The 25,941-nt window shown below is 43.0% G+C and overlaps 2 protein-coding genes across 2 annotated transcripts; one reads left to right on the forward strand and one right to left on the reverse strand.

The window, feature by feature from the left end:
• Window positions 1-5,945: 5,945 nt before the first annotated feature.
• LOC106605140 (proline-rich nuclear receptor coactivator 2-like) lies at window positions 5,946-8,448 on the forward strand. Its single transcript, XM_014200491.3, has 3 exons — window positions 5,946-6,149; window positions 6,776-6,994; window positions 7,412-8,448. Exon 3 carries the CDS (start codon window positions 7,438-7,440, stop codon window positions 7,906-7,908), a length of 471 nt encoding a protein of 156 aa, XP_014055966.2. The 5' UTR covers window positions 5,946-6,149; window positions 6,776-6,994; window positions 7,412-7,437; the 3' UTR covers window positions 7,909-8,448.
• A 9,682-nt stretch (window positions 8,449-18,130) lies between these two features.
• On the reverse strand, window positions 18,131-22,386 carry srr35 (35 kDa SR repressor protein). The gene is given in 5 exon segments (NM_001173914.1): window positions 18,131-18,969; window positions 19,149-19,199; window positions 19,332-19,521; window positions 19,810-20,967; window positions 22,250-22,386. Coding segments are annotated over 2 exon segments (348 nt in total). The 5' UTR covers window positions 22,315-22,386; the 3' UTR covers window positions 18,131-18,969; window positions 19,149-19,199; window positions 19,332-19,521; window positions 19,810-20,684.
• Window positions 22,387-25,941: the final 3,555 nt, after the last annotated feature.

The following is a 25,941-nucleotide window of genomic DNA, read 5'->3' on the forward strand; positions in this document are numbered from 1 at the left end:
GCCTTTAAAATCTAGAACAATATGTTCTATAATAAGTCACAGACTCAGTGTATACTGTCATCACTGTACTATTACCACAGATTATAAACATGCTCTGATGTAAAACATGGAAGCTGAAATCAGACACAGGCGAGACGTATTTATTGTCCTCATAGAGGTCTGGTCTGAGGTGCTGCTCTCGTCTCTGAAAACAGAAGATATCTTCCTATAATTGTATAAAATGAGGGCAGATCTCCTTACGTGTCCTGAAATAAACCGTCGCTGTCAGACGGCTTGGAGAGAGCTCCATGGCAATGGTAAATGCAATTACTTCAAACGAACCAGACACTGTGTACAAATGGATAGTCCATTATCAGAGAGGATGCAGCACATTTACACCTAGTGGTATGACAGCAGGAAACGGTTTATAAATTCGGTCTTTGTGGTTTCTAGTGTAGTATGTTAGGACTTGCACTATTGTTCAAAAACATAGACACTGAGTGAGAAAGTACTGTTAATAACAGACCTGCATCTTGACAGTGGCTGACTATAGTGCCCCAAAACAAAAAAATCCTAAACTCAGCAAAAAAAGAAACGTCCTCTCACTGTCAACTGCGTTTATTTTCAGCAAACTTAACATGTATTTGTATGAACATAACAAGATTCAACAACTGAGACATAAACTGAACAAGTTCCACAGACATGTGACTAACAGAAATGGAATGGTCAAAATCAAAAGTAACAGTCAGTATCTGGTGTGGCCACCAGCTGCATTAAGTACTGCAGTGCATCTCCTCCTCATGGACTGCACCAGATTTGCCAGTTCTTGATGTGAGATGTTACCCCACTCTTCCACTAAGGCACCTGCAAGTTCCCGGACATTTCTGGGGGGAATGGCCTTAGCCCTCACCCTCCGATCCAACAGGTCCCAGACGTGCTCAATGGGATTGAGATCCGGACTCTTCGCTGGCCATGGCAGAACACTAACATTCCCGTCTTGCAGGAAATCACGCACAGAACGAGCAGTATGGCTGGTGGCATTGTCATGCTGGAGGGTCATATCAGGATGAGCCTGCAGGAAGGGTACCACATGAGGGAGGAGGATGTCTTCCCTGTAACGCACAGCGTTGAGATTGCCTGCAATGACAACAAGCTCAGTCCAATGATTTTGTGACACACCGTCCTAGACCATGACGGACCCTCCACCTCTAAATCGATCCCGCTCCAGAGTACAGGCCTCGGTGTAACGCTCATTCCTTCAACAATAAACGCGAATCCGACCAGCACCTCCGGTGAGACAAAACCGCAACTCGTCAGTGAAGAGCACTTTTTGCCAGTCCTGTCTGGTCCAGCGACGGTGGGTTTGTGTCCATAGGGGAGTTGTTGCCGGTGATGTCTGGTGAGGACCTGCCTTACAACAGGCCTACAAGCCCTTAGTCCAGCATTCTCTCAGCTTATTGCGGACAGTCTGAGCACTGATGGAGGGATTGTGCGTTCCTGGTGTAACTCGGGCAGTTGTTGTTGCCATCCTGTACCTGTCCCGCAGGTGTGATGTTCGGATGTACCGATCCTGTGCAGGTGTGGTTACACATGGTCTGCCACTGCGAGGACGATCAGCTGTTCGTCCTGTCTCCCTGTAGCGCTGTCTTAGGAGTCTCACAGTACGGACATTGCAATTTATTGCCCTGGCCACATCTGCAGTCCTCATGCCTCCTTGCAGCATGCCTAAGGCACGTTCACGCAGATGAGCAGGGACCTTGAGCATCTTTCTTTTGGTGTTTTTCAGAGTCAGTAGAAAGGCTTCTTTAGTGTCCTAAGTTTTCATAACTGTGACCTTAATTGCCTACCTTCTGTAAGCTGTTAGTGTCTTAACGACAGTTCCACAGGTGCATGTTCATTCATTCTTTATGGTTCATTGAACAAGCATGGGAAACAGTGTTTAAACCCTTTACAATGAAGATCTTTGAAGTTATTTTGATTTTTACAAATTATCTTTGAAAGACAGGGTCCTGAAAAAGGGATGTTTATTTTTTTCCTACGTTTATCTACATATGGGCAACCACAGTGACCCAGTTAGGGGTGGGATTTATTGAGAACGCAAAGTTATGTAATGCAATCAACTAAAAGGTCTTTCACTTTATGATCTATGGTCAATAATCCTGAACCCTAAATACACCACAACAAACATATAAAGGGAATAAGCTATAGGGACCTTTTTACCATCTTGAGCAAATATCGGAGAAATAACTACAGCAGACAATTTATTCATATAACGACCCTGGATGGAGAGGCCTGCTATACACACAATAAACTAAATGCTCTCTAATGAACCCAGTAAGTAGGATGAAACTTTATTTTTCACCCAAAAAAAGTACATTTAAAAAAAATGTAATCTTTATTCAACTAGGCAAGTCAGTTAAGAACAAATTGTTATTTGCAATGACGGCCTACCCTGGGCCAATTGTGCGCCGCCTTATGGGACTCCCAATCACAGCCGGATACAGCCTGGATACGAACCAGGGACTGTAGTAATGCCTCTTGCACTGAGATGCAGTGCCTTAGACCGCTGTGCCACTCGGGAGAATTTACAGCCCTGGGTTAGGAATAGAGGCCCTTTAAGCCATGCACTGTAACTGTGTGAGTTGTTGATTTTAACACGTAACAGCTGTCCAAACTACAGCCTTCCCTTTCTCCCCCAACCACCTGTGGAGTGAATTACCCCGCAGGCAGAAGGAACCAAGACAGCAATCAAGAAGCCCAGACTGGCGACTCTTTGACCAGGGAGAGAAACGAATGGCCAAAACAACAACGTGTATGTGGTGATGGCCAATCAGGCTCCGTCCCCAATCATAGTTTCATGGGTGGGTAAGGAATGGACACCCTTCCTGCTGTTCTCAAGGTTGACCCCAATTTCAATAACTCGGCCTGCAGGTTTTGATCTATGTATTGTCACACAGCGTGAAACCTGAGGATTTGGGAGGGGGATGGTGATACGTGGGCCCTTTGTTAGCAAGTAACCGCTGATAGTCATTTGCCCAGACTTGAGAAAGCCTGTTGCAGCTGCTCTCTTCCTTTCACATGAATCACCACCCACCCACTACTACAGGAAATTCAGTTAAATGTTGTTTCTTTTTTTCAAATACGAGATAAACCATATTAAATCCATAATAAAAAATAAATACAAGCCACTATAAATATCTTAAGATTTGCTGTTATATTCAGGAATAGACAATGTACAAATCATTACTGCCACTGAGTTGGTTTTGTGATGACATCTGAGATTACATAATACTTATTCAAATCAAATCAAATTGTATTAGTCACATGCGCCAAATAGAACAGGCGCAGACCTTAGAGTGAGCTGAGCTGAGCTGTTAATGCTGAGCTGTTAATGCTTACTAACGAGCCCCTAACCAACAATGCAGTTTAAAATAATATGGATAAGAATAAGAAATAAAAGTAATTAAAGAGCAACAGTAAAATAACAATAGCGAGACTATACACAGGGGGGTACCGGTACAGAGTCAATGTGTGGGGGCACAGGTTAGTTGAGGTAATATGTACATGAAGGTAGAGTTATTAAAGTGAATATGCATAGATGATAACAACAGAGAGTAGCAGCGGTGTAAAAGAAGGGGGGCAATGAAAATAGTCTGGGTAGCCATTTGATTAGGTGTTCAGGAGTCTTATGGCTTGGGGGTAGAAGCTCTTTAGAAGCCTCTTGGACCTATACTTGGCGCTCCGGTACTGCTTGCTGTGCGGTAGCAGAGAGAACAGTCTATGATTAGGGTGTCCCTCTGACACCGCCTGGTTCAGAGGTCCTGGATGGCATGAAGCTTCGCCCCAGTGATGTACTGGGCCGTTCGCACTACCCTCTGTAGTGCCTTGCGGTCGGAGGCCGAGCAGTTGCCATACCAGGCAGTGATGCAACCAGTCAGGATGCTCTCGATGGTGCAGCTGTAGAACCTTTTGAGGATCTGAGGACCCATGCCAAATCTTTTCAGTCTCCTGAGGGGGAATAGGTTTTGTCATGCCTTCTTCACGACTGTCTTGGTGTGCTTGGACTATGTTAGTTTGTTGGTGATGTGGACACCAAGGAACCTGAAGCTCTCAACCTGCTCCACTGCAGCCCCGTCGATGAGAATGGGGGCGTGCTCTGTCCTCTTTTTCCTGTAGTCCACAATCATCTCCTTTGTCTTGATCACGTTGAGGGAGAGGCTGTTGTCCTGGTACCACACGGCCAGGTCTCTGACCTGGCACCACACGCCGTGCAGTCATGAGTGAATAGGGAGTACAGGAGGGGACTGAGCACGCACCCCTGAGGGACCCCTGAGTTGAGGATCAGAATGGCGAATGTGTTGCTATCTACCCTTAACACCTGGGGGGCGGCCCATCAGGAAGTCCAGGATCCAGTTGCAGAGGGAGGCGTTTAGTACCAGGGTCCTTAGCTTAATGATGAGCTTTGAGGGCACTATGGTGTTGAACGCTGAGCTGTTGTCAATGAATAACATTCTCACATAGGTGTTCCTTTTGTCCAGGTGGGAAAGGGCAGTGTGGAGTGCAATAGAGACTGCATCATCTGTGGATCTGTTGGGATGGTATGCAAATTGGAGTGAGTCTACGGTTTCTGGGATAATGGTGTTGATGTGAGTGCTACGGGTCGGTAGTCATTTAGGCAGGTAACCTTAGTGTACTTGGGAACAGGCACTATGGAGGTCTGCTTAAAACATGTTGGAATTACAGACTCGGACAGGGAGAGGTTGAAAATATCAGTGAAGACACTTGCCAGTTGGTCAGCGCATGCTCGCAGTACACGTCCTGGTAATCCGTCTGGCCCTGTGGCCTTGTAAATGTTGACCTGTTTGATTTAAAGTCTTACATCGGCTGCAGAGAGCGTGATCACACAGTCTTCCGGAACAGTTGGTGCTCTCATGCATGTTTCAGTGTTATTTGCCTCGAAGTGAGCATAGAAGTAGTTTAGCTCGTCTGGTAGGCTCGTGTCACTGGACAGCTCTCGGCTGTGCTTCCCTTTGTAGTCTGTAATGGTTTGCAAGCCCTACCACATCCGACGAACGTCAGAGCCGGTGTCGTAAAATTCGATTTTAGTCCTGTATTGGCGCTTTGCCTGTTTGATGGTTCGTCGGAGGGCATAGCGGGATTTCTTATAAGCTTTCGTGTTAAGAGTCCCGCTCCCTGAAAGCGCAGCTCTACCCTTTAGCTCAGTTAAATTAAACTACTGAACTATTGAGTCGCCAATCATATCATAATCTCAGTAGGAATTGATCTCTGACAGATTTTCTTTCATAAACTAGGTTTCCATGCAATTGGCAACAGATTGTCATACGAATATTCTAAAAAAATAAAAAAACATAAACAACATGCGGATTTTCCCACGACTTCTGTTTCCATCAGATTGACTTGTTGTTGTTGTTGATAAAAGGCTGTGCGTGATGACGTAGTGCACATAAAAATTACTTTTGCTGTTCAATTCCCATTTACCGAATAAAACATACTATTTAAATGGGTTTCCATACAATTTCCAACTCTACTGATGGTTTTGTCACAACACATTTCCGTTATATAGCGAATGTGCCCACTCTGGTCCTGGCACATGCACTCTAGCCAACAGCTAGCATAAAAAGGTTGGATGGAAACCTGGTTAGTGTAGGCTACTCATATCATGAAATATTTGGTCAATTGTTTATTAAGAACACCAGCATTAGCTTTTGCCGACACAGCAGCTATTGAATGTCAAGTTTGAAGGACAAATGTCGATTTGTTTTATTTGATTTGAATCTAAAGGGTGGTTTTCTTTATGTTTTTACCAGTTCTTCGTGGAAATACCCTCAACAAAGGAAGCTTAGGGCGGGGGGTTTCTTTTGACGTCAACAGTCTGGCAACAGACATGAATGCGTCTGTGTATCGCCTCTCCGATTGGTCCTTCCGTCACATAGCTGTTGTGATTGGTGAGAGCTCAGCTAGCGCAGTTACATATACCTGCGCGAGCTTCCATTTTGTTGCAAATCAGACAGTCGAGAGGGATTAGAAGTATACACATCTTTTACACCGTGTAAGGTCCACACATTTCGAGATTCTCCACCCAAAGATTTCAGACTTCAATTAAAAAATCTCTGACAAACGGCTTTTACCAACCAAGCCTGAGGAAGTCGGTAAGAGCCGGTGTTGTGTTTAGCTAAATTGGCTAAGTTCATTTAGCTAGAATTTGTGACGCCATACATATGAGTGGTGTTCTTTGTTTTGCTGCCAGATAAGTGACCTAGATAGACCGTATTTACTTACAATGATGATAATAACCCTGAATACATAACTTTAGTATAGTAATGTTAACAAGCACACATTACGGTTAATCTAGGCGTATTTTAAAAATGTATACAGCTAACGTTCACCAAGCTAGCTAACGAAGACGTTCGCATTCTTCGAAGCCAGTGAAATGATTATTAGTTGTTTACGTGGTGGCTTTACATAGCTAAACATGGACGCTAGTTAACTACCTGCTTTATTTTCCATTAAACGAATATCCATTATTTTACTACAGTACCAGTTTATATGAATTTTACCTGACAGTTGCTACTTGTAGAATGTTGTTAGCTCGCTGGCTAACATTATTAGTTGGCTTTGTGACGATGCATGTTTGGCACACGAAAGCTGGCCCCATTCTCTGTTTGTAACATCAACAGTTTACATTCTTGGCTTGTTATCGAACACTGCGCGAGCAGTATCGTGCTATTTTACCCGAAGTATTTCTAAAAAAAAATAAAAACATTGTATTGTTTAGATCGCCGCCTTGGAGCATTTTCGTGCGCTGAAGTGAATTGATGTTCTACTCGACTTCACGGGAAAACGACGCTCATTGGCACATGACAACTCCAGATCTTGCTGGACCTAAAAGTGCAGCGAGAAGGAGATCGAAGACTACGTCGAGGACCTGGAGCCCAATTGGAAAGGAGAAATTAAGGATACATCTCTGCACATTCAACTTTCTAACAACAAAGAGGTAGGCAACGGATGCGACACCGTTTTCCAGTCGGGTGGGGGAAGGGCTGAGTTTTTGCACATAGACAATTGAGTTCTTTGAAGTAGATTCGGGTATGCACATTTTTTCCAGAAGTTCTGTTAATTCTATTTTGCCCGTCTTAAATATAAATCAAGCATTATATATATTTATTATAGACAACCGGGGGCAATTGTCATTTCATTTTTGGGCAGCAGGTAACATTAGCCTAGCATTAAGCGCGTTGGGCTAGTAACTGAAAGGTCGCTGGTTCGAATCCCCGAGCTGACAATGTGGAACATCTGTATGCCCTTGGGCAAGGCACTTAAGTTCTGGATAAGCGTTTCTGCAAAATGACTAAATTGTAAATGTTAGAAATGAATTGCTTCAAAGTTTTTTTTACTTTGTCTTCCTCCTTAGGTGACACACTGTGTGAAAAGTACAGTATGGGAGGTGGAGAGAGGTACAACATTCCAGTGTCCCACCCAGAGCGCCCATTGCCCAAGAAGAACCATCAGCTGGGCCGGGCCAAGCAGAGAGTTGTCCGCGATCAGAATGGAATGACAACAGTAGCATCCTCAGGGGCGGCGGGAGGTCCTCACCAACATGGCCACCGCAAGGGCGCAGCCTACCCCTGGTTTCCAGAGGCGCGGCTGGCCGCGTCGGCTGAGAAGAAAAATGCTTCTGTCCGTTTTGCCAACGCCTACGATCAGAATTGGGAGGGCGCTGTGTCCCACCTGAACACACTTCTGGCTGCCCAGTGTGGCGGCCCGAGCTATGCAGGGGCCAAGTTCAGCGAGCCACCCTCCCCCAGCGTGCTACCCAAGCCCCCCAGCCACTGGGTCCCCATGGGTACCCGTGACAGCAGGGAGATTATGGCCTTCCAGCTGAAGAGCCTCCTCAAGGTGCATGCCTAGAGATGGACTCCCATAACCTGGTCTTTCAAAGCCAACGTGTGAACGAATGCCCCTCTGAAGACTCCTGCCTGCCTAGAATGCCCCAGCGTTGTAATACACTTTTAGCTATTTTAGATTGAGGTCTTCGCAGGGTGGGAGGCATTTTGCTGGGAAATCTCTCTGCAAATGTTTGGCACCCTTTTTTGTTGAGAAACCACAGATATTACAGCGCTGCAGCCTTGTCGGTGGGGGAGAATGTTCTCATTGGAGTCTGTTTCTGTCACTAACGTTGAACTGGATATCCTTCGTATTCGTGCTCTGTTCTTTTATTTTTTGTTTTGTTGTTTTTTTGTTGGCCGTTATAGCAAGTCTGTGGGCTTCTCTTCCCAAACGGTAGGGTTGGATATTGTTAGTATTCACATGTTCATGCGGTCTCATTTACAGTCCATTTCTGTGGGCAGGTAATTCTTACTTTGGCACGTTAAGTTCTGTTAATCATTAAGGATTTCACCTCTGACAACCTGGTGCTGCCTGAAGCACAATCTACAATAGTAGCATTTCTTTTTAGTTTGACTTATTATTTTCCATCTTGTTTTTGGGGATGTAAAAGCCACTGTTCTGCAGGGAAACCAGAGCTATCTTTCAGGCGAGAATCAGCTGTAGTAGTGAGTACAGGTCACAAATATAACCTCAAACTGAAGTGTAGAGGCCATGGCACACAGGCCTTGGACGTTCAACTCCTGTACTTTTTTATTGCGCTGTGCGCACTGCACTATGGCAGTTGTGCTGGTCCAAGGCCTGCAGCTCTATCATACAATTATTTTGTCTATTTGTGATGTAGTTAATCAATGAGTCAGTTTTGTCTTAACCAAAGCAATGTCTTTTGCTGTGATTTTTTTATTTTTTTTTCTCTCGCCATCTCTCCCTTGTATGTCTGACGTGGTTACCAGTGCCATATCAACCACGTTGGCTTGAGTGGCGCAGGGAATTTGTCCTCTGGGTCACTTTTTCAATGCAATCAGTACTGCTATTAGCCACTTTCAAACTATCTCCTTCCCTACTGAAACCCCACCCAGTAAACAATGCGGAAGAGGGCCAGATTCAACAGGGATGTGGGACTGTAAGTTTCGCAACCTCGATCTCCTGTGTCATGGCCCTGTTTGCTGTGTGGCAGTTTCTTATGAGGAAGTGCAAAGTTGAGAGAAGTGCGTAATGTGGCACAGAGGACATTAGGCGCAAGGCCAGTGTGGATCTGTTTACATTTAAAGTCTCCAGCAGCAATCTCCAGATACTCACTGCCTCCTGCACCCTACTCTTGCACTGCAATCAAAATTGTTTTCAGAAGTTACAGGCTGAGAGGCCCTTTATATTGGTGGGTGGTTAATTGACTATCTCCCTCTAGGTTCTAATTTGAGGGGAGGCAGTCTTTTATTTTCTTTGCAGAATGGGAACTGTAATGGCCATCTTAGAGACGACAAAACGGAGCTCACGAGCTTGAAATAAGTTAAAGAGCCATGTAAATAATGAAATGTATAAAAAATACTTGTAGCATATGTACATTTAGCAGGGTGTTTTTAAACCTGCTTGATAAAGTATTTTTTAGTAATAACACTGAATGTATAAGTCATGCTAAGGACATGTCTTGACTTCAAATACTGAATATTTTTGTAAAAAAGAAATCTGCCTATAGCATTTGTCAATACCCCTGCACTGTGCAATTATTGCCAGTAATCTTGCACATAATGTTTTTTATTTTGTATTATGCACAGTGTAGGGTAAAAAATGCAGTGTGCAAAAAAACGTAACTTACATTTGACCTTTTGAGTTGACTTCGATATGTATGAATTGTTAAATTATTTTAGTTTCCAGGTGTGCTACAGCCTGAAGACAGCCACTGTGGGCTAGTTTCCCAGACAGATTAACCCCAAACCTGGATTAAAACAACTATTTCAATGGATAGTCTCCATTGAAATTATTTTTTTATCCGGGACTACTTATGATCTGAATGGAAAATGTGCCCTGAATTGAGTTTGTCAACTTGATTGTGCCTACATTTTAACCCAACATTGCAAACTTCTGTTGTTGAATCAACATGGACTTGTATTTTTTGATTAGGTAATGTTATTCATTGACCAAAAATGTATATCTTAAAACCACCTTCAATTATCTGCTGTTCTTCTGCTAGAAGATAATTGAATTTGGCCCTATGTTATTGTGAAACTGTTTTTCATCTGCTTTTGTTTTGATATCTGTGTTTTTAATGCATTGCTGTTTATTTTTAAAACAAAGATGTCCTGTTGGTTTCTGCTAATGATTCATACATGTATAAGGCTCTTCATCCTAAATTTGAAACTGAAGGGTTTCTCAACAAATTGGCTTTTAATTTGTCCCATTTGTTTACTGTCACCAATGAATATGAAAATATGCCACATGTCCAGACTTGATTTGAATTTGACAAAAAAAAGAAACTCGAGCACTACTTTAATTGGTCTAATCAAAGTAACCCCCAAAAATAAAATCCCTTCCCTTTTCCCCCCTACTTTGTGTCTGTGTCTTTTCCTGAATGTGCTCATTATTCCAAACCATTTCCCACATTTAGTACAGCCTACTGTATTTATTTGAAACGGTTACACATGGTTATATTGATGATTACACATTGTCATAGAATATTCATATCCTCAGCAAGTAAGTGAAGTTAACTGTAGCTCTCCTGTCATGAAGTGCTTTCAGGCTAGTTAAGGATCACGTCACCCTACAGTCGTGGCCAGAGGTTTTGAGAATGACACATTTTAATTTTCACAAAGTTTGCTGCTTCAGTGTATAGATATTTGTCAGATGTTACTATGGAATACTGAAGTATAATTACAAGCATTTCATAAGTGTCAAAGGCTTTTATTGACAATTACATGAAGTTGATGCAAAGAGTCAATATTTGCAGTGTTGACCCTTCTTTTTCAAGACCTGTGCAATCCACCCTGGCATGCTGTCAATTAACTTCTGGGCCACATCCTGACTGATGGCAGCCCATTTTTGCATAATCAATGCTTGGAGTTTGTCAGAATTTGTGGGTTTTTGTTTATCCACCTGCCTCTTGAGGATTGACCACAAGTTCTCAATGGGATTAAGGTCTGAGGAGTTTCCTGCCCATGGACCCAAAATATTGATGTTTTGTTCCCCAAGCCACTTAGTTATCACTTTTGCCTTATGGTAAGGTGCTCCATCATGCTGGAAAAGGAATTGTTTGTCACCAAACTGTTCCTGGATGGTTGGGAGAAGTTGCTCCTGGGGGATGTGTTGGTACCATTCTTTATTCATGGCTGTGTTCTTAGGTACAATTGTGAGCCCACTCCCTTGGCTGAGAAGCAACCCCACACGTGAATGGTCTCAGGATGCTTTACTGTTGGCATGACACAGGACTGATGGTAGCACTCACCTTGTCTTCTCCGGACAAGCTTTTTTCCGGATGCCCCAAACAATCGGAAAGGGGATTCATCAGAGAAAATGACAACCCCAGTCCTCAGCAGTCCAATTCCTGTACCTTTTGCAGAATATCAGTCTGTCCCTGATGTTTTTCCTGGAGAGAAGTGGCTTTACTGCCCTTCTTGACACCAAGCCATCCTCCAAAAGTCTTCGCCTCACTCGGCGTGCAGATGCACTCACACCTGCCTGCTGCCATTCCTGAGCAAGTTCTGTACTGGTGGTGCCCCGATCCCGCAGCTGATTGAACTTTAGGAGACGGTCCTGGCGCTTGCTGGACTTTCTTGGGTGCCCTGAAGCCTTCTTCACAACAATTGAACCTCTCGAGTTTCTTGATGATCTGATAAATGGTTGATTTAGGTGCAATCTTACTGGCAGCAATATCCTTGCCTGTGAAGCCCTTTTTGTGCAAAGCAATGATGGCACGTGTTTCCTTGCAGGTAACCATGGTTGACAGAGGAAGAACAATGATTCCAAGCACGACCCTCCTTTTGAAGCTTCCAGTCTGTTATTCAAACTCAATCAGCATGACAGTATGATCTCCAGCCTTGTCCTCGTCAACACTCACACCTGTGTTAACGAGAGAATCACTGACATGATGTCAGCTGGTCCTTTTGTGGCAGGGCTGAAATGCAGTGGAAATGTTTTTTGGGGGGATTCAGTTCATTTGCATGGCAAAGAGGGACTTTGCAATTCATCTGATCACTCTTCATAACATTCTGGATGGAGTATATTCAAATTGTATGATGGCAAACTGAGGCAGCAGACTTTGTGAAAATTAATATTTGTGTCATTCTCAAAACTTTTGGCCACGACTGTAGACCCACTACAATTTGCATACCGCCCCAATGGATCCATCTGGACAAGAGGAACACCTATGTAAGAATGCATTTATTTTTTTACTACAGCTCAGCCTTCAATGCCATGGTACGCTCCAAGCTCATCATTAAGCCCTGGTTCTGCACCCCACCCTGTTCAACTGGGTCCTGTGCTTCCTGATGGGCTATCCCCAGGTGGTGACGGTAGGCAACAACACCCCCACTACACTGATCTACAACACAGGCCCCGGAGGGGTCCCATACTTCCTGTTGACCAATTACTGCGTGGCCATGCAACTCAATCAAGTTTGTAGACAACACTAGTGGTAGGCCTGATTACCAACAATGACGAGACAGCCTACAGGGAGGAAGTGAGAGCCCTGGTGGAGTGGTGCCAGGAAAATAACAACGTAAACATAGGAGCTGATCATGGACAGCAGAGGGAACACGCTCACATCGAGGCCGCAGTGGAGAAGGTGAAAAGCTTCCAAGTTCCTCAGCGTATACATCACTGACGATCTGAAATGGTCCACACAGACTGAGGTGAAGGTGCAACAGCATCCTGTCGGGCTGTATCACTGCCTGGTACAGCAACTGCACCGTCCGCAACCGCAGGGCTCTCCAGAGGGTGGTGCAGTCTGCTCAACGCCTCACCGGGGGCATACTGCCTGCCCTCCAGGACATCTACAGCTTCTCTCTCAAAGCCATCCGACTGCTAAATAGCCATCACTAGCCGGCCTCCACCCAGTACCCTGCCCTGATCTCAGTCACAGGCCGGCTTCCACTCGGTTACTCAACCCTGCACCTTAGAGGCTGCTGCCCTATGTACATAGACATGGGACACTGGTCACTTTGTTTACATACTGTTGTGCCCATTTAATGTGTATATACTGTATTCTAGTCAAGTCTATCCTATTCATCTATTGCTGCACATATACTATTCTTTCCTACGTATTCTTCAGATTTACTACATATTATATCCACACTGTCCATAATATCTACACATCCGATCACATACAGTGCATTCGGAAAGTTTTCAGACCCTCAGACGTTACAGCCGTATTCTAAAATGGATTAAATCATTTTTCCCTCAGTCTACACACAATACCCCATAATGACAAAACGAAAACAAGTTTTTAGACATTTTAGCAAATTGTCAGTATTTTGTTAATTCACCTTTGTCAGCGATTACAGTCTCGAGTCTTGTTGACTGATGCTACAAGCTTGGCACACCTGTATTTGGGGAGTTTATCTTTCTCTGAAGGTCCTCTCGAGCTCTGTCAGATTGGATGTGGAGCGTCGCTGCACTCTTGAGCACTCTGGAGCAGGTTTTCATCAAGGATCTCTCTGTACTTTACTCCATTTCTTTCCCTCGATCCTGACTAGTCTCACAGTCCCTGCCGCTGAAAAACATCCCCACAGCATGATGCTGCCACCGCCATGCTTCACCGTAGGGATGGTGACAGGTTTCCTCCAGATGTGATGCCTGGCGTTAGTCAGAGTTCAATCTTGGTTTCATCAGACCAGAGAGTCTTGTTTCTCATGGTCAGAGAGTCCTTTAGGTGCCTTTTGGCAAACTCCAAGCGGGCTGTCATGTGCCTTTTACTGAGGAGTGGCGTCCGCCTGGCCACTCTACCATAAAGGCCTGATTGGTGGAGTGCTGCAGAGATGGTTATCCTTATCCACAAAGGAACTTGAGCTCTGTCAGTGTGACCATTGGGTTGTTGGTCACCTCTAAGACCAAGGCCCTTCTCCCACGATTGCTCAGTTTGGCCGGGCGGCCAGCACTTGGAAGAGTCTTGGTGGTTCCAAACTTCTTCCATTTAGGAATGATGCAGGCCACTGTGTTCTTGGGGACCTTCAATGCTGCAGAAATGTTTTGGTACCCATCCCCAGATCTGTGCCTCGACACAATGTTGTCTCTGAGCTCTACGGACAATTCCTTCGACCTCATAGCTTGGTTTTTGCTCTGACATGCACTGTCAACTGTAGGACCTTATATAGACAAGTGTGTGGCTTTCCAAATCATGTCCAATCAATTGAATTTACCACAGGCGGACTCCAAGTTGTAGAAACATCTCAAGGATGATCAATGAAAACAGGATGCACCCGAGCTCAATTTCGAGTCTAATAGCAAAGGGTCCGAATACTTACGTAAATAAGGTATTTCTAAAAACCTGTTTTCGCTTTGTCATTCTGGGGTATTGTGTGTAGATTGATGAGGATTTGTTATTTATTTAATCCATTTTAGAATAAGGCTGTAACGTGAAAAAAGTCAAGGGGTATGAATACTTTCCAAATGCCCTGTACACACACACACACATATACAGTACCAGTCAGAAGTTTGGACACCTACTCATTCAAGGGGTTTTCATTCTCCATTTTTACTATTATCTACATTGTAGAATAATAGTGAAGACATCAACACTATGAAATAACACATGGAATCATGTAGTAACCAAAAAAGTGTAAAACAAATCAAAATACATTTTAAATTTGAGATTCTTCAAAGTAGCCACCCTTTGCCTTGATGACGGCTTTGCAGTAACTGGGTGTCCATCCAATTGGCGAAAGATTTTCATGCGAATATTCGCATCATTTTCCCACCAGTACTTTGTTTCCACCAAATGGAGTGGTTCCGTATAAAATCAGTGCGTGATGACCTAGTGCGCACAAAATATACTTTTCACTTCAATTTTCATGCACATCTAAAGTTCAATGTGTTGCCATTGTATTTTCAACTCAACTGATAGTTGTCACAAAAACTGTTGCGTTAAATAGCAAATGTGCCTACACTGGGCTTGGCATGGTTTGCAAATACAGTGGGAGTTGTCTAGTTGAGTTTACAGATGAGAACGAGAATATTTGTATCTGTCAAACGGCAGTCAAGTACCGATCATGTCACCAGAATAAGACCCTCGATATTTATTGGAAAGCAGCAACAACCTCATCACCGTGCACTTTCACCATCCTGTGAAGTATATAATTCATCTGTGGCCTAATAAACTGCATGGTTTCCCAAGTCATAATGGGAGGACCACACACCATATCATCACGTGACTCCAAATTTACTTCAATAGGAGTTATTTAAAAATGTTATGCCGCCGTTTCCAGCATAATTAATTTTACCCACACAAAAAGATCCCATCATGTTGAAACAAATGAGCTGACCGGCATTTAGAAAATTACAATGAAACTCTACTCGCATAAAAACTGGATGGAAACGTGGTTGACAGTGACAGTCATTTCCATCAATATACAAATAGCCTTTGCACTTGCCTGTCTGTACAGCAGTGGTAGTCAGGGCGTTATTACTGACCAGGAGGCCCACGACCCATATTATTATTATTTCCGGTGGCAGGTGGGAAAGACCCCAAAAGCGTAAGTCATTGCAAAATGTGTAGAAAAGCAGGTGATTTGCTTTAAAAATACATTTTCTCTGTCTCATGGAAAAATGTGTACAATAGCGCTAGTAGTCATTCCATAGCCAAAAAGTTCAAATGAGTTGTACTTTTGACGGGCCGACGGCCAATTAGAAAATAGGGTATTTTATACATCACACTCCAGGGGTGTTTCGGGGGGAGTTGGGATATGCAAAAAACACATTTCCAATTCACACATGTGTATTAATATAGACTTGTACATTGTGTGAAATAGGACTAATTTAAGCACCCACCCACGCGCAACATCCATTCAATTTTGGTGTCCGTTCTCCACGGATCAGTCTGGCCTCGGCCTAAATAATCAGTAACAATTTAACATGGATAGTGTTTTAGACGTTCTAAACCAACAATTAGTGGTGGGCCTGGACCATCAATAATAATTTGGAATGATATTTATATTGTTTATCGACACCAGCAAGGCTTTTAAAATTCGGGTTATTCTTCACAATGATGTAAAAAAAAGCACACGACTGTTCCTGCAGGCACAAAACCCTCACAGACTTTCTCTTAAAAGCCTGCTGATGGGCTATCGACTGGATGTGATTTCCCATTGTGTTCAAACTGGTTACGTAGGTTTATGCTAGAACATTCACACCTGGCACCAAAAGGCAATCCACAAGCAGTTGTCTGGACTTCACAGAGCCGTGGAAGTGAAAAGAAAAGTTAATGTTAACTCAGTTGCACATTTGCCATGTATTTTAAACAAACCGATATCAAATGGAAAAATGCAACTGATAATGGTGCCCATCAGTAGTAACAAAGTTCTCAGTAAATACACTATATATAGAGAAGTATGTGGACACCCCTTCAAATGAGTGGATTTGGCCATTTAAGCCACAGCCGTGGTTGACAGGTGTATAAAAATCGAGCACACATCCATGCAATCTCCATACACACACATTGGCAGTAGAATTGCCTTACTGAAGAGCTCAGTGACTTTCAATGTGGCACCATCATAGGATTCCACCTCATCAAATTTCTGCCCTGCTAGAGCTGCCCCGGTTAACTGTAAGTGTTGTTATTGTGAAGTGGAAACGTCTAGGAGTGCTGAAGCACATAAAAATCTGTCCTCGGTTCCAATATCTCTGGAAGCAACCACAGCACAAGAACTGTTTGTTGGGAGCGTCATGAAATGGGTTTCCATGGCCGAGCAGCCGCACACAAGCCTAAGATCACCATGCGCAATGCAAAGCGTCTGCTGAAGTGTGTAAAGCTCGCCACCATTGGACTCTGAATCACACTTCACCATCTGGCAGTCCGACGGACAAATCTGGATTTGTCGGATGCCAGGAGATGCTAACGGCCCGAATGCATAGCGCCAACTGTAAGGTTTGGTGGAGGAGGAATAATGGTTCCAGCTAGGCCCCCTTAACTCCAGTGAAGGGAAATCTTAACACTACAGCATACAATGACATTCTAGATGATTCTGTGCTTCCAACTTTGTGGCAACAGTTTGGGGAAGGCCCTTTCTTGTTTCAGCATGACAATGCCCCCATGCACAAAGCGAGATCCATAGAGAAACGGTTTGTCGAGATCTGTGTGGAAGAATTTGACGGGGCTGCACAGAGCCCTGGCCTCAACCCCATCAAAAACCTTTGAGATTAATTGGAACGCCGAATGCGAGCCAGACCTAATCACCCAACCTCACTAATGCACATGGCTGAATGGAAGTCCCTGCAGCAATCTTCCAAAATCTAGTGGAAAGTCTTCTCTGAAGAGTGGAGGCTGTTATAGCAGCAAAGGGGGGGTACCAACTCCATATTAATGACCATGATTTTGGAATGAGATGTTCGAAGAGCAGATGGCCACATACTTTTGGTCATGTAGTGTATATTACACAAAAAAATATTACCAATAGGGTACATTTTAAAACTTTACAGGTAAGAAGTCAGACAGAATTAAACCTATCCAACAATACTTTTATTTGGTAAACCACCCAGCTCACCCAAAAAATTGATCGCTCCTACAAACCGTGGCTTGCTATATAAAGCATGCATCGAGACATTGTTAAATTGAACGTTAGGATGGACAAAACGAGTAACCTAATCGACGGAGAACGGAATCTCAGAATGCACAACTTGTTGATGCTTGTCACTGATGGGCTATACAGCAGACAACCACACCGGGTTCCACTCCTATAAGTTAAAAACAAGAAGAAGCGCCTCCAGTGGGCACACGATCACCAACACTGGACAACTGAGTGGAAAAACAGCACCTGGAACATGACAGCGAGTTCATTTTACTTAGAGCATCTTTGGGATGAGATTGAACGGGCTGTTCGCAGCATGAATGTTTGCGTGATGTCTCCAATCTGCGAGATGCCATTGCACCAGCAAGGTCCAAAATCCCTGTGGAACACTACTGACACCTTGTAGAACGGCCCGAAGAATACTGGCTGTTCTGGAGGGGAAGGGGGGGGTGGGGCAACACAGTAATGGATAGGTGTCCCTAACAAACTGTCCGGTGTCTCATACTTTCAAGGGAGCGACATCTTTGTACAACTCGGATGATTAGAAAAGTTAAAACATAACATTTTTAATCCACAAAAAGAAAACACTGCTGCTCGATTTGAACACAAAAAATAACAATTGATCAACAAAAAATAATAAATGCAGGAGATTTTAGCAACATCAAATGTACAAAAATAATAGCAGTTAACTTGATGGCTAGATATCGCTGCTAACTCCAGATTTATAACTTCTCTTTTCTTATAAATGGGTTTTTGGACTCTTAACCTCTTCTGTAGCCAGAGGTTAATACCCGTTAGCCCAAAACTGTACATTTGCATTTCATAGTTGACCAATTCTTATGTGCTGAACTTAAATCCATTGGGTTCTCAATTAATAGAATTAAACCGATATGAATGTAAATTGAAGACAGCCAATGTTTTTCAGAGGTGAATGAAACTGAACTAACATAAAAAAGTACTATCCATCTGTAGGGACAACCAGCTCTCCTGTTGTATGGCATCAGCCCAGAGATATCATGTTAACTCAACTAATGAACCGAGGTGGGGTGTGTAATAACCACTCCCTAGATACCATATTCATATGTTGTAGTGTTGAACAAAAACACCTTTAGCTACAGAATAACAGGGTTTGAAGGTGGTGGGGTCCTAGGATCTGGAGCGAGATCGGGACACAGATCTGGAGTAGGAGCGTCGACAGGCCTGTTTCTGGGAGCCAGAAGAGGGGTGGAAGTCCTTGACGGGGCTGGGGGATTTGGACTGAGACTTTGTGTCTTTGGGCCTGGATCTGGGAGGAGAGGGGGAGCGGGATGCGGAGCGGTTACGAGACGGGGGTGCGTGGTGCATCCTGTGGTGTTCACGTGGAGGGCCCCTGTACCTGTAGAAAAAAGGATGATGGCATATGAACAGAACAATCAGTCAACACACTAATGAATACACTGACTTGACAACAGTGAAGTGTTTGTAAAAACAAAGGCCTATGCATTATAAATGCAATCTCACTGCACTGTGTCGTGTTAGACAAGTCAGAATAATGAGTCGTATATATTGGTCTACCTGTCATTTTCATGGCTTCTGCTTCGCCTGTGCCTGCCATATGATCGAGAGCTTTAGAGAGAAAAGTAAAAGTAAGAACCAGTCTTTATACAAAGGCATTTCGGTCTGCAATGAAAGCCCCTTTGGGAGGATTACTTGACAAGCGAAACGGTGGTTTAGTTTCAATGTCACAGAGGAACTCACTCTCTAGGGCTCTCCGACCTCCGAGGACGGCGGTCGCAGGAAGGGCTGCGTGACCGGCGCCTTTCATAGCTGCGACTGCGAGAGCGTCTGCGTCGGCCATCGCCGCGTTCGTAGTCGTCATAGCGGGAGAAGGAGCTGCTGCGGGACCCTCTGCGAGGAGAGCTCTCCTTAGTCTTCATCTGGTTGGGGGCTGGAGGGACAAGAGTTATTAAAATGAAATACTGGGCACAGGGATAGTTGAGCAAGAAGGGTTTTAAAAATAATTTTGCATTCAGGTTGGCAATGATGTCACTAGTCTGAGAGACCCGAGTCAAGATATTACCACTAAAAGTGAAGCTGTAGGCCTAGTTAGACTTTCCTACTTAGATTCTTGGGTAAACTGTTTCGACAGTGAAACTTGAAATTCTTCACATTGAATTGATTGGTAGGTAGTAAATAGTGCATTCATACAGGGCACCTAAATAAAACCCATTCTTACTTTTTCGGTCACCCTGTGCAAACTGGATCTCGATCTGTCGACCACACACCCACTTGTGGTCCAGGTTGTGGAGGGCATCCTCTGCATCTCGCACGTCCTCGAATGTGCTACAGACTTAAGGCTTTTTACTTTCACTTGTGGAAATGGGGAGACATGTATGCACACATACAACTACGAAAGTATTAAAAAAATTCAGTAAAGAGGCTGGACGCTTCAAATTGCTAAGTCAATTGTGTGCCAACATGGGATAATAGTAAGCTAAAAGATTAAAAACATGAAGCTGAAACGTCTGTTCAAATTTCGTGAGGAAACGAGAACAAAGGCCATACAAATGCAACATTGAAATCTTATTTCAGTAAACTTTCTTACAATTAAAGTTAGAATTGTCTTGCCCTTTCGTACACAGAACACACAGAGCAAAAATGTCTGGAGGTGAAGAGCAAGGGTTCTATTTGGTAGGATACAAAACATTAAGCTTGTTACCTTTAACATGCTTGACCTTTGAGCTTCAGCTTGACCTTTATGCTCTTTAACTGCTTGGCAGAAGAACTTGAGATTTCCGGCTTGTCTTCGCCCAATACATCCTTTTATTTTCCTTTCTTTGGTAGACAAACGGCTGCCTTCGTGCCCTCTTTTCGCCTCCTTGTATCTTCGTGCTTTAACTTTGCTCTTTGTGTTCTTCTCCCACTATTTCCTGTTGCCTGAAATCATTATGGTCCCTTTGGCTTGAAACTACACTACACCAGTCTTTACATTCTTTGTTGGGGTTTCTCCAGAACTGTACGTCTAACATTTCTAGGGTAACAGAAGCAATTTTAGTTAGAAGAGGAGATGTTGATTCATGTCTGTACACATTTTACTGTGTTTAACAACATTCAATGTTCCCCTCCCATAAACCAGTATAGCCTACTTTTATGACAAATATACGATACTTCAAAACAGTAGGCAAACTCAAGACGTGTGACATTGTCAATATGACCCCACGTGTGAATAATAATAATGCACCGAATGAAAGACATGTTCATTAATACATTACATGAGTATAAAGGATATTGAATGTAAGCAAATCCTCTTGGTCGCCGTGTAGAGAAGTCAAGTGGAATGTAGACATCTACAATAGGCCCATAACGACCAAATTCACGGCGTAGTTCCTCTGGCCTAAAGTGTTATGAAATGACAGGACATTTCATCTAATGGCCAGCGAAGTTCAACCCTTTTGGGCTAACATTAAACCAGTGTGATTCAAAGTTCAAACCTGCAACTGTGGCCAATAACCTTCAGATTCAACTAAATTGGCTTAATACTTACCATTGAAATAGGGGTATAAAATGTGACATTGGACAAGAGGTATTTCATGCATTACAAGCTAGGTAGATGGTAGCCTGAGTGCCAGTCTGTTTGTGCCATCATGCCAACTCCTGTCACTTATTGTCATGTTTGGCATGCATGCCAATTAAGCCCAGGTACTGGTTCAGCCAGTTCCATGATATGGAGTTGGAAAAAGAGCATAAACAGTCAACCAGTGGTGTAAAGTACTTAAGTAAAAATAATTTAAAGCACTACTTAAGTACTTTTTGGAGGCATCTGTACTTTCATTTCATATTTTTGACAACTTTCACTTCACTACATTCCTGAAGAAAATAATGTACTTTTTACTCCATACATTTCCCTGGCACCCAAAAGTACTCATTACATTTGGAATGCATAGCAGGACAGGAAAATGGTATAATTCGCGGACCTAAAGAGAAAATCCCTGGTCATCCCTACTGCATCTGATCTGGTGGACTCACTAAACAGAAATGCTTTGTTTGTAAATTATGCTTGAGAGTTGGAGTGTGCCCCTTGCTATCAGTAAATACAATTTAAAAAACAAGAACATCGTGCCGTCTGGTTTTCTTAATATCAATAATTTTTTACTTTTGATACTTAAGTATATTTAAAACCAAAATATTTTTTCTCAAGTAGGATTATACTGGGTGACTTTTACTTGAGCCATTTTCTATTAAGGTATCGTTACTTTTACTCAAGTATGACAATTGGGTACTTTTCCCACCACTGCTGGCAACCTGGCAGGTAGAAAGATACCCAGCTAAGTTAATTTATTCACAGTTGGTTCAAACAACTCCTGTTTTTGTGCAAACCATTCCATTTGGTGCAAACTCATGTGCAGCCTAGCAGACATGCTAACGTTAGCTTTGATACAAAGCTTAGCGAGCTAACGTTTTCTGATAACTAGCTTAGCTATCCAACTAACGTTAACATTTCCCATCATACAAACTAAAAAGCAACTGGCAACACTTAGCTACAAGTTTTCATTGTAAATGCTAGCTAGCTAAAATCAGTAAACACAGTTTAGCCACCTAGTTAACGTTGCTCGTTAGCTAGTGCTAGCTAGCTACTGTACTACCTCGCACGCCCGAATGATTCAAATCATAGCTACCTGGATTCGTCGGAGATGTTTCTAATGAAGAGTGATGGGTTAGGGGGCCTCATGTACCTAGCCATTGTAAAATATTGTTGTTACGGTTGAAATTGCTGATATAATTTAATATCAGTAAATTATACGACTTGTTCTAGCTGTAGCAAAAAAGCAGCGAGGTGGTCTCGTCTATCGGCGAACAGAGGCCAGCGCGCAGGCTCAGATACCATTGTTTTAGCCCTGCCCACCAGGGGTGGCCTGGCCATCTGGCATTTTGGGCAAGGGCTGTTTAGATGTTAAATGATGAGTAACCACGGTCGGCCCGCTAATTAGGCACGATTAGGGGGCCATTGAGGAGGGCAGCATTTTCTGAGCTAAACTGACCAAGACGCACCTCCAACAACAACACATAAAACCTCACATAACCTCGTAAATTCAATCTGGAGTGCCAGGGACACTCAGAGTGTGCTCTGGGCATTTGTAAATTCAGAGTATTGGAGAGTCAGAGTCAGATTGTCCTTTAATAAATTCAGAGCATTTCGCTCTCAGAGGCACAAGTTGATCCGAGCGTTCTGACCACTCAACCTGTTTTTGCTTTGTCATTATGGGGTATTGTGTGTAGATGAGTGGAAAAAACGATTTAATACATTTTAGAGTAAGGCTGTAACGTAACAAAATGTGGAAAAAGTCAAGGGGTCTGAATACTTTCTGAATACACTGTATATGAAAGTTCCTGAAGTTTCTAAAACCATATCGCTAGGGAGAATGACAAATGTTTATAAATGTTAAAACAGAGCGTCGATAGTTCACATATCCAGTTGTCCTCCATACCCTCAACTGAGAACCCAAGACGGTCACTGGCTGTAAATCCCCTTGGGCACCATTGGGTTCTCAAGAGCTAGGGTCACTGCTGAAATTATTTATATAAAAAACATCCAGGAAGAAAATTATAAAAATTGAGTTTTGCATGTTTGGTGTAGGCCTAGTTTTGGAGAGTTGTGTGGAAGGGTCTCGAGCACTGAGGTAAATCTGAACTGGAGACAGTCGGCCATGTTGGACGTTGTTTTCAACGTAATCTAATTCACATACTCCGTTTTGGGGTCGCGGCAATCTGCTTTACAGAGTCGGTAACACCTTCTCGGGGCACACTGGAGCAAGTGCGAGCATCTACAACGCCATCACGTCATCCAGAATCATGGCAGACATTGGATGTATATTAAAATGTTCACAAATATACAGCTGTGAGTGATGGAACGAATCAGCTTTGAAGACAATTACTGGAAAAATTCAATAGATATTTTTGCCACAAAGGTGATAGGTTTTCACTAGATAACACAGCCAAAACAAGTCAAAATTGGCTATATTGTAAACATTTATGAAAACAAAAATATGATTTTTAGGGTTAGGTTTAAAATCAGATTTTAAGAAGAGAAAATGTAGAAATAGGTGGTTTTTTTTGTCTTTGTGGCTGTGTTAACTAGTGATGGCCCCTGGTCTCCAATGGTCTGGAGAGGGATGCAGCAGGGGCAGACGGACTAGAAATCGACCCTGGCATTTCTAACACACTGGACAATTTTTTTCCTTGAAGCCACCAGCCCATTTTATTTAGCCTTGTACGAACCATTCTGATCTTGCGAGAGCTTACGGTCTGTTTCGCTATACTGATATCCGTGTAGTGAAGCAGAACGTAAGGGTACCAAGATCAGGATGACTCATATGACGCTACCTAATATTAGCCAAATAATGCAACTTCAACAGGCAACAAAAAAACGAAATAAAAAAATAAATGGACCAGCCCTTGTGTGTACAAGGGCACATTGATGCCATCTCTTGGTAAATGTTCATTACTGCAACACCAGTGTGCTTGAGATAAGCACATTGGAATACATCAGGGTGTATAACATAACTGGTTACTCGCAGGGGCGGTGATTGCCGTTCTGCCAAGCTCCCGCCTATTCCTCTCTTTGGATTGGTGGACACATTTGTTATTTGAATAATTTTTAAAAATATTGACGTCAACTGCCTGTATGCGATGGAGAGTGAGATGCTATGCTAGCCTCATGAATATGCAAAGACTCTCAAATTTCGATGGTATTTTTTCCTCAAAGTTGCCGGGATGTCACGTGCAACACACATCAGTACACTCATAACAACCTAAGGATTACGAAACTTCTATTAGATCAAATAAGCCTCAATACAATTAATGTTCATCTTGACTAAATTTGACACTTTTTGATTGCCTCCAATGAGTATTTCTCTCCACTCGTAATACACACACACTTAGAAATTCTTGTTTTTGAAAGAAAAGCACATTCTTTGTCCATTAAAATAACATCAAATTGATCAGAAATACAGTGTAGACATTGTTAATGTTGTAAATGACTTGTAGCTGGAAACAGATTTTTTAAATGGAATATCTACATTAGGCATATCATTATCAGCAACCAGCAATCACTCCTGTGTTTCAATGGCACGTTGTGTTAGCTAATCCAAGTTCATCATTTTAAAAGGCTAATTGATCATTACAAAACCCTTTTGCTATTATGTTAGCACAGCTGAAAACTGTAAAACAGTTTTATTTAACACTTTTGGTTACTACATGAGTCCATGTGTTATTTAATAGTTTTGATGTCTTCCCTATTATTAAAGAAGCAATAAAACTGGCCTTCTTTAGACTAGTTGAGTATCTGGAGCATGAGATACTCTACCTCAGGCGAGCCTTGAGACTTCCTTACTATTAGATTTCATGCACCAGCTGTTGTTTACAAATATACCCAGACCACCACCCCGTCTTACCGGAGGTGGTTGTTCTATCTTGCCGATGCAGCGTAAATCCCGCCAGCTGTATGTTAGTCATGTCGTCGTTCAGCCACGACTCGGTGAAACATAAGATATTATAGTTTTTAATGTCTCATTGGTAGGATATGTGATCGTAGTTTGTCTATTTTGTTATCCAATGATTGTACAGAGGCTAATACGACTGATGGTAAAAGCAGATTACCCATCTCTTTGTGAGACGCAGAGTAGGTGAACGGATGATCTCCGCATGTGTGGTTCCCACCGTGAAGCATGGAGGCAGTGGTGTGGGGGTGCGTTGCTGGTAACATTGTCAGGTGATTTATTTAGAATTAAAAGGCACACTTAACCAGCATGGCTACCACAGCATTCGGCAGCGATACGCTATCCCATCTGGTTTGCGCTTAGTGGGACTATCATTTGTTTTTCAACAGGACAATGACCCAAAACACATCTCCAGGTTGTGTAAGGGATATTTGACCATGGAGGGGGATGAGTGCTGCATCAGATGACCTGGCCTCCACAATCAGCTGACCTCAACCCACTTGAGATGGCTTGGTATGAGTTGGACTGCAGAGTGAAGGAAAAGCAGCCAACAAGTGCTCAGCATACGTGGGAACTCCTTCAAGACTGTTGGAAAAGCATTCCAGGTGAAGCTGGTTGAGAGAATGAGAATAGTGTGCAAAGCTGTCGTCAAGGCAAAGGGTGGCTACTTTGAAGAAACTCAAAATATATTGTGATTTGTTTAACACTTTTGGTTACTATATGATTCCATGTGTTATTTCATAGTTTATGTCTTCCCTATTATTCTACAATGTAGAAAATAGTAAAAATAAAGAAAAATCCTTGAATGAGTAGGTGTGTCAACTTTTGACTGGTACTGTAGGGTTGGATGGTGGTGCATTTTTCAGTTTGTA

Source organism: Salmo salar, chromosome 05 (genome assembly GCF_965601325.2).
Source record: "Salmo salar chromosome 05, fSalSal1, whole genome shotgun sequence".
NCBI classification, from domain to species: domain Eukaryota; kingdom Metazoa; phylum Chordata; class Actinopteri; order Salmoniformes; family Salmonidae; genus Salmo; species Salmo salar.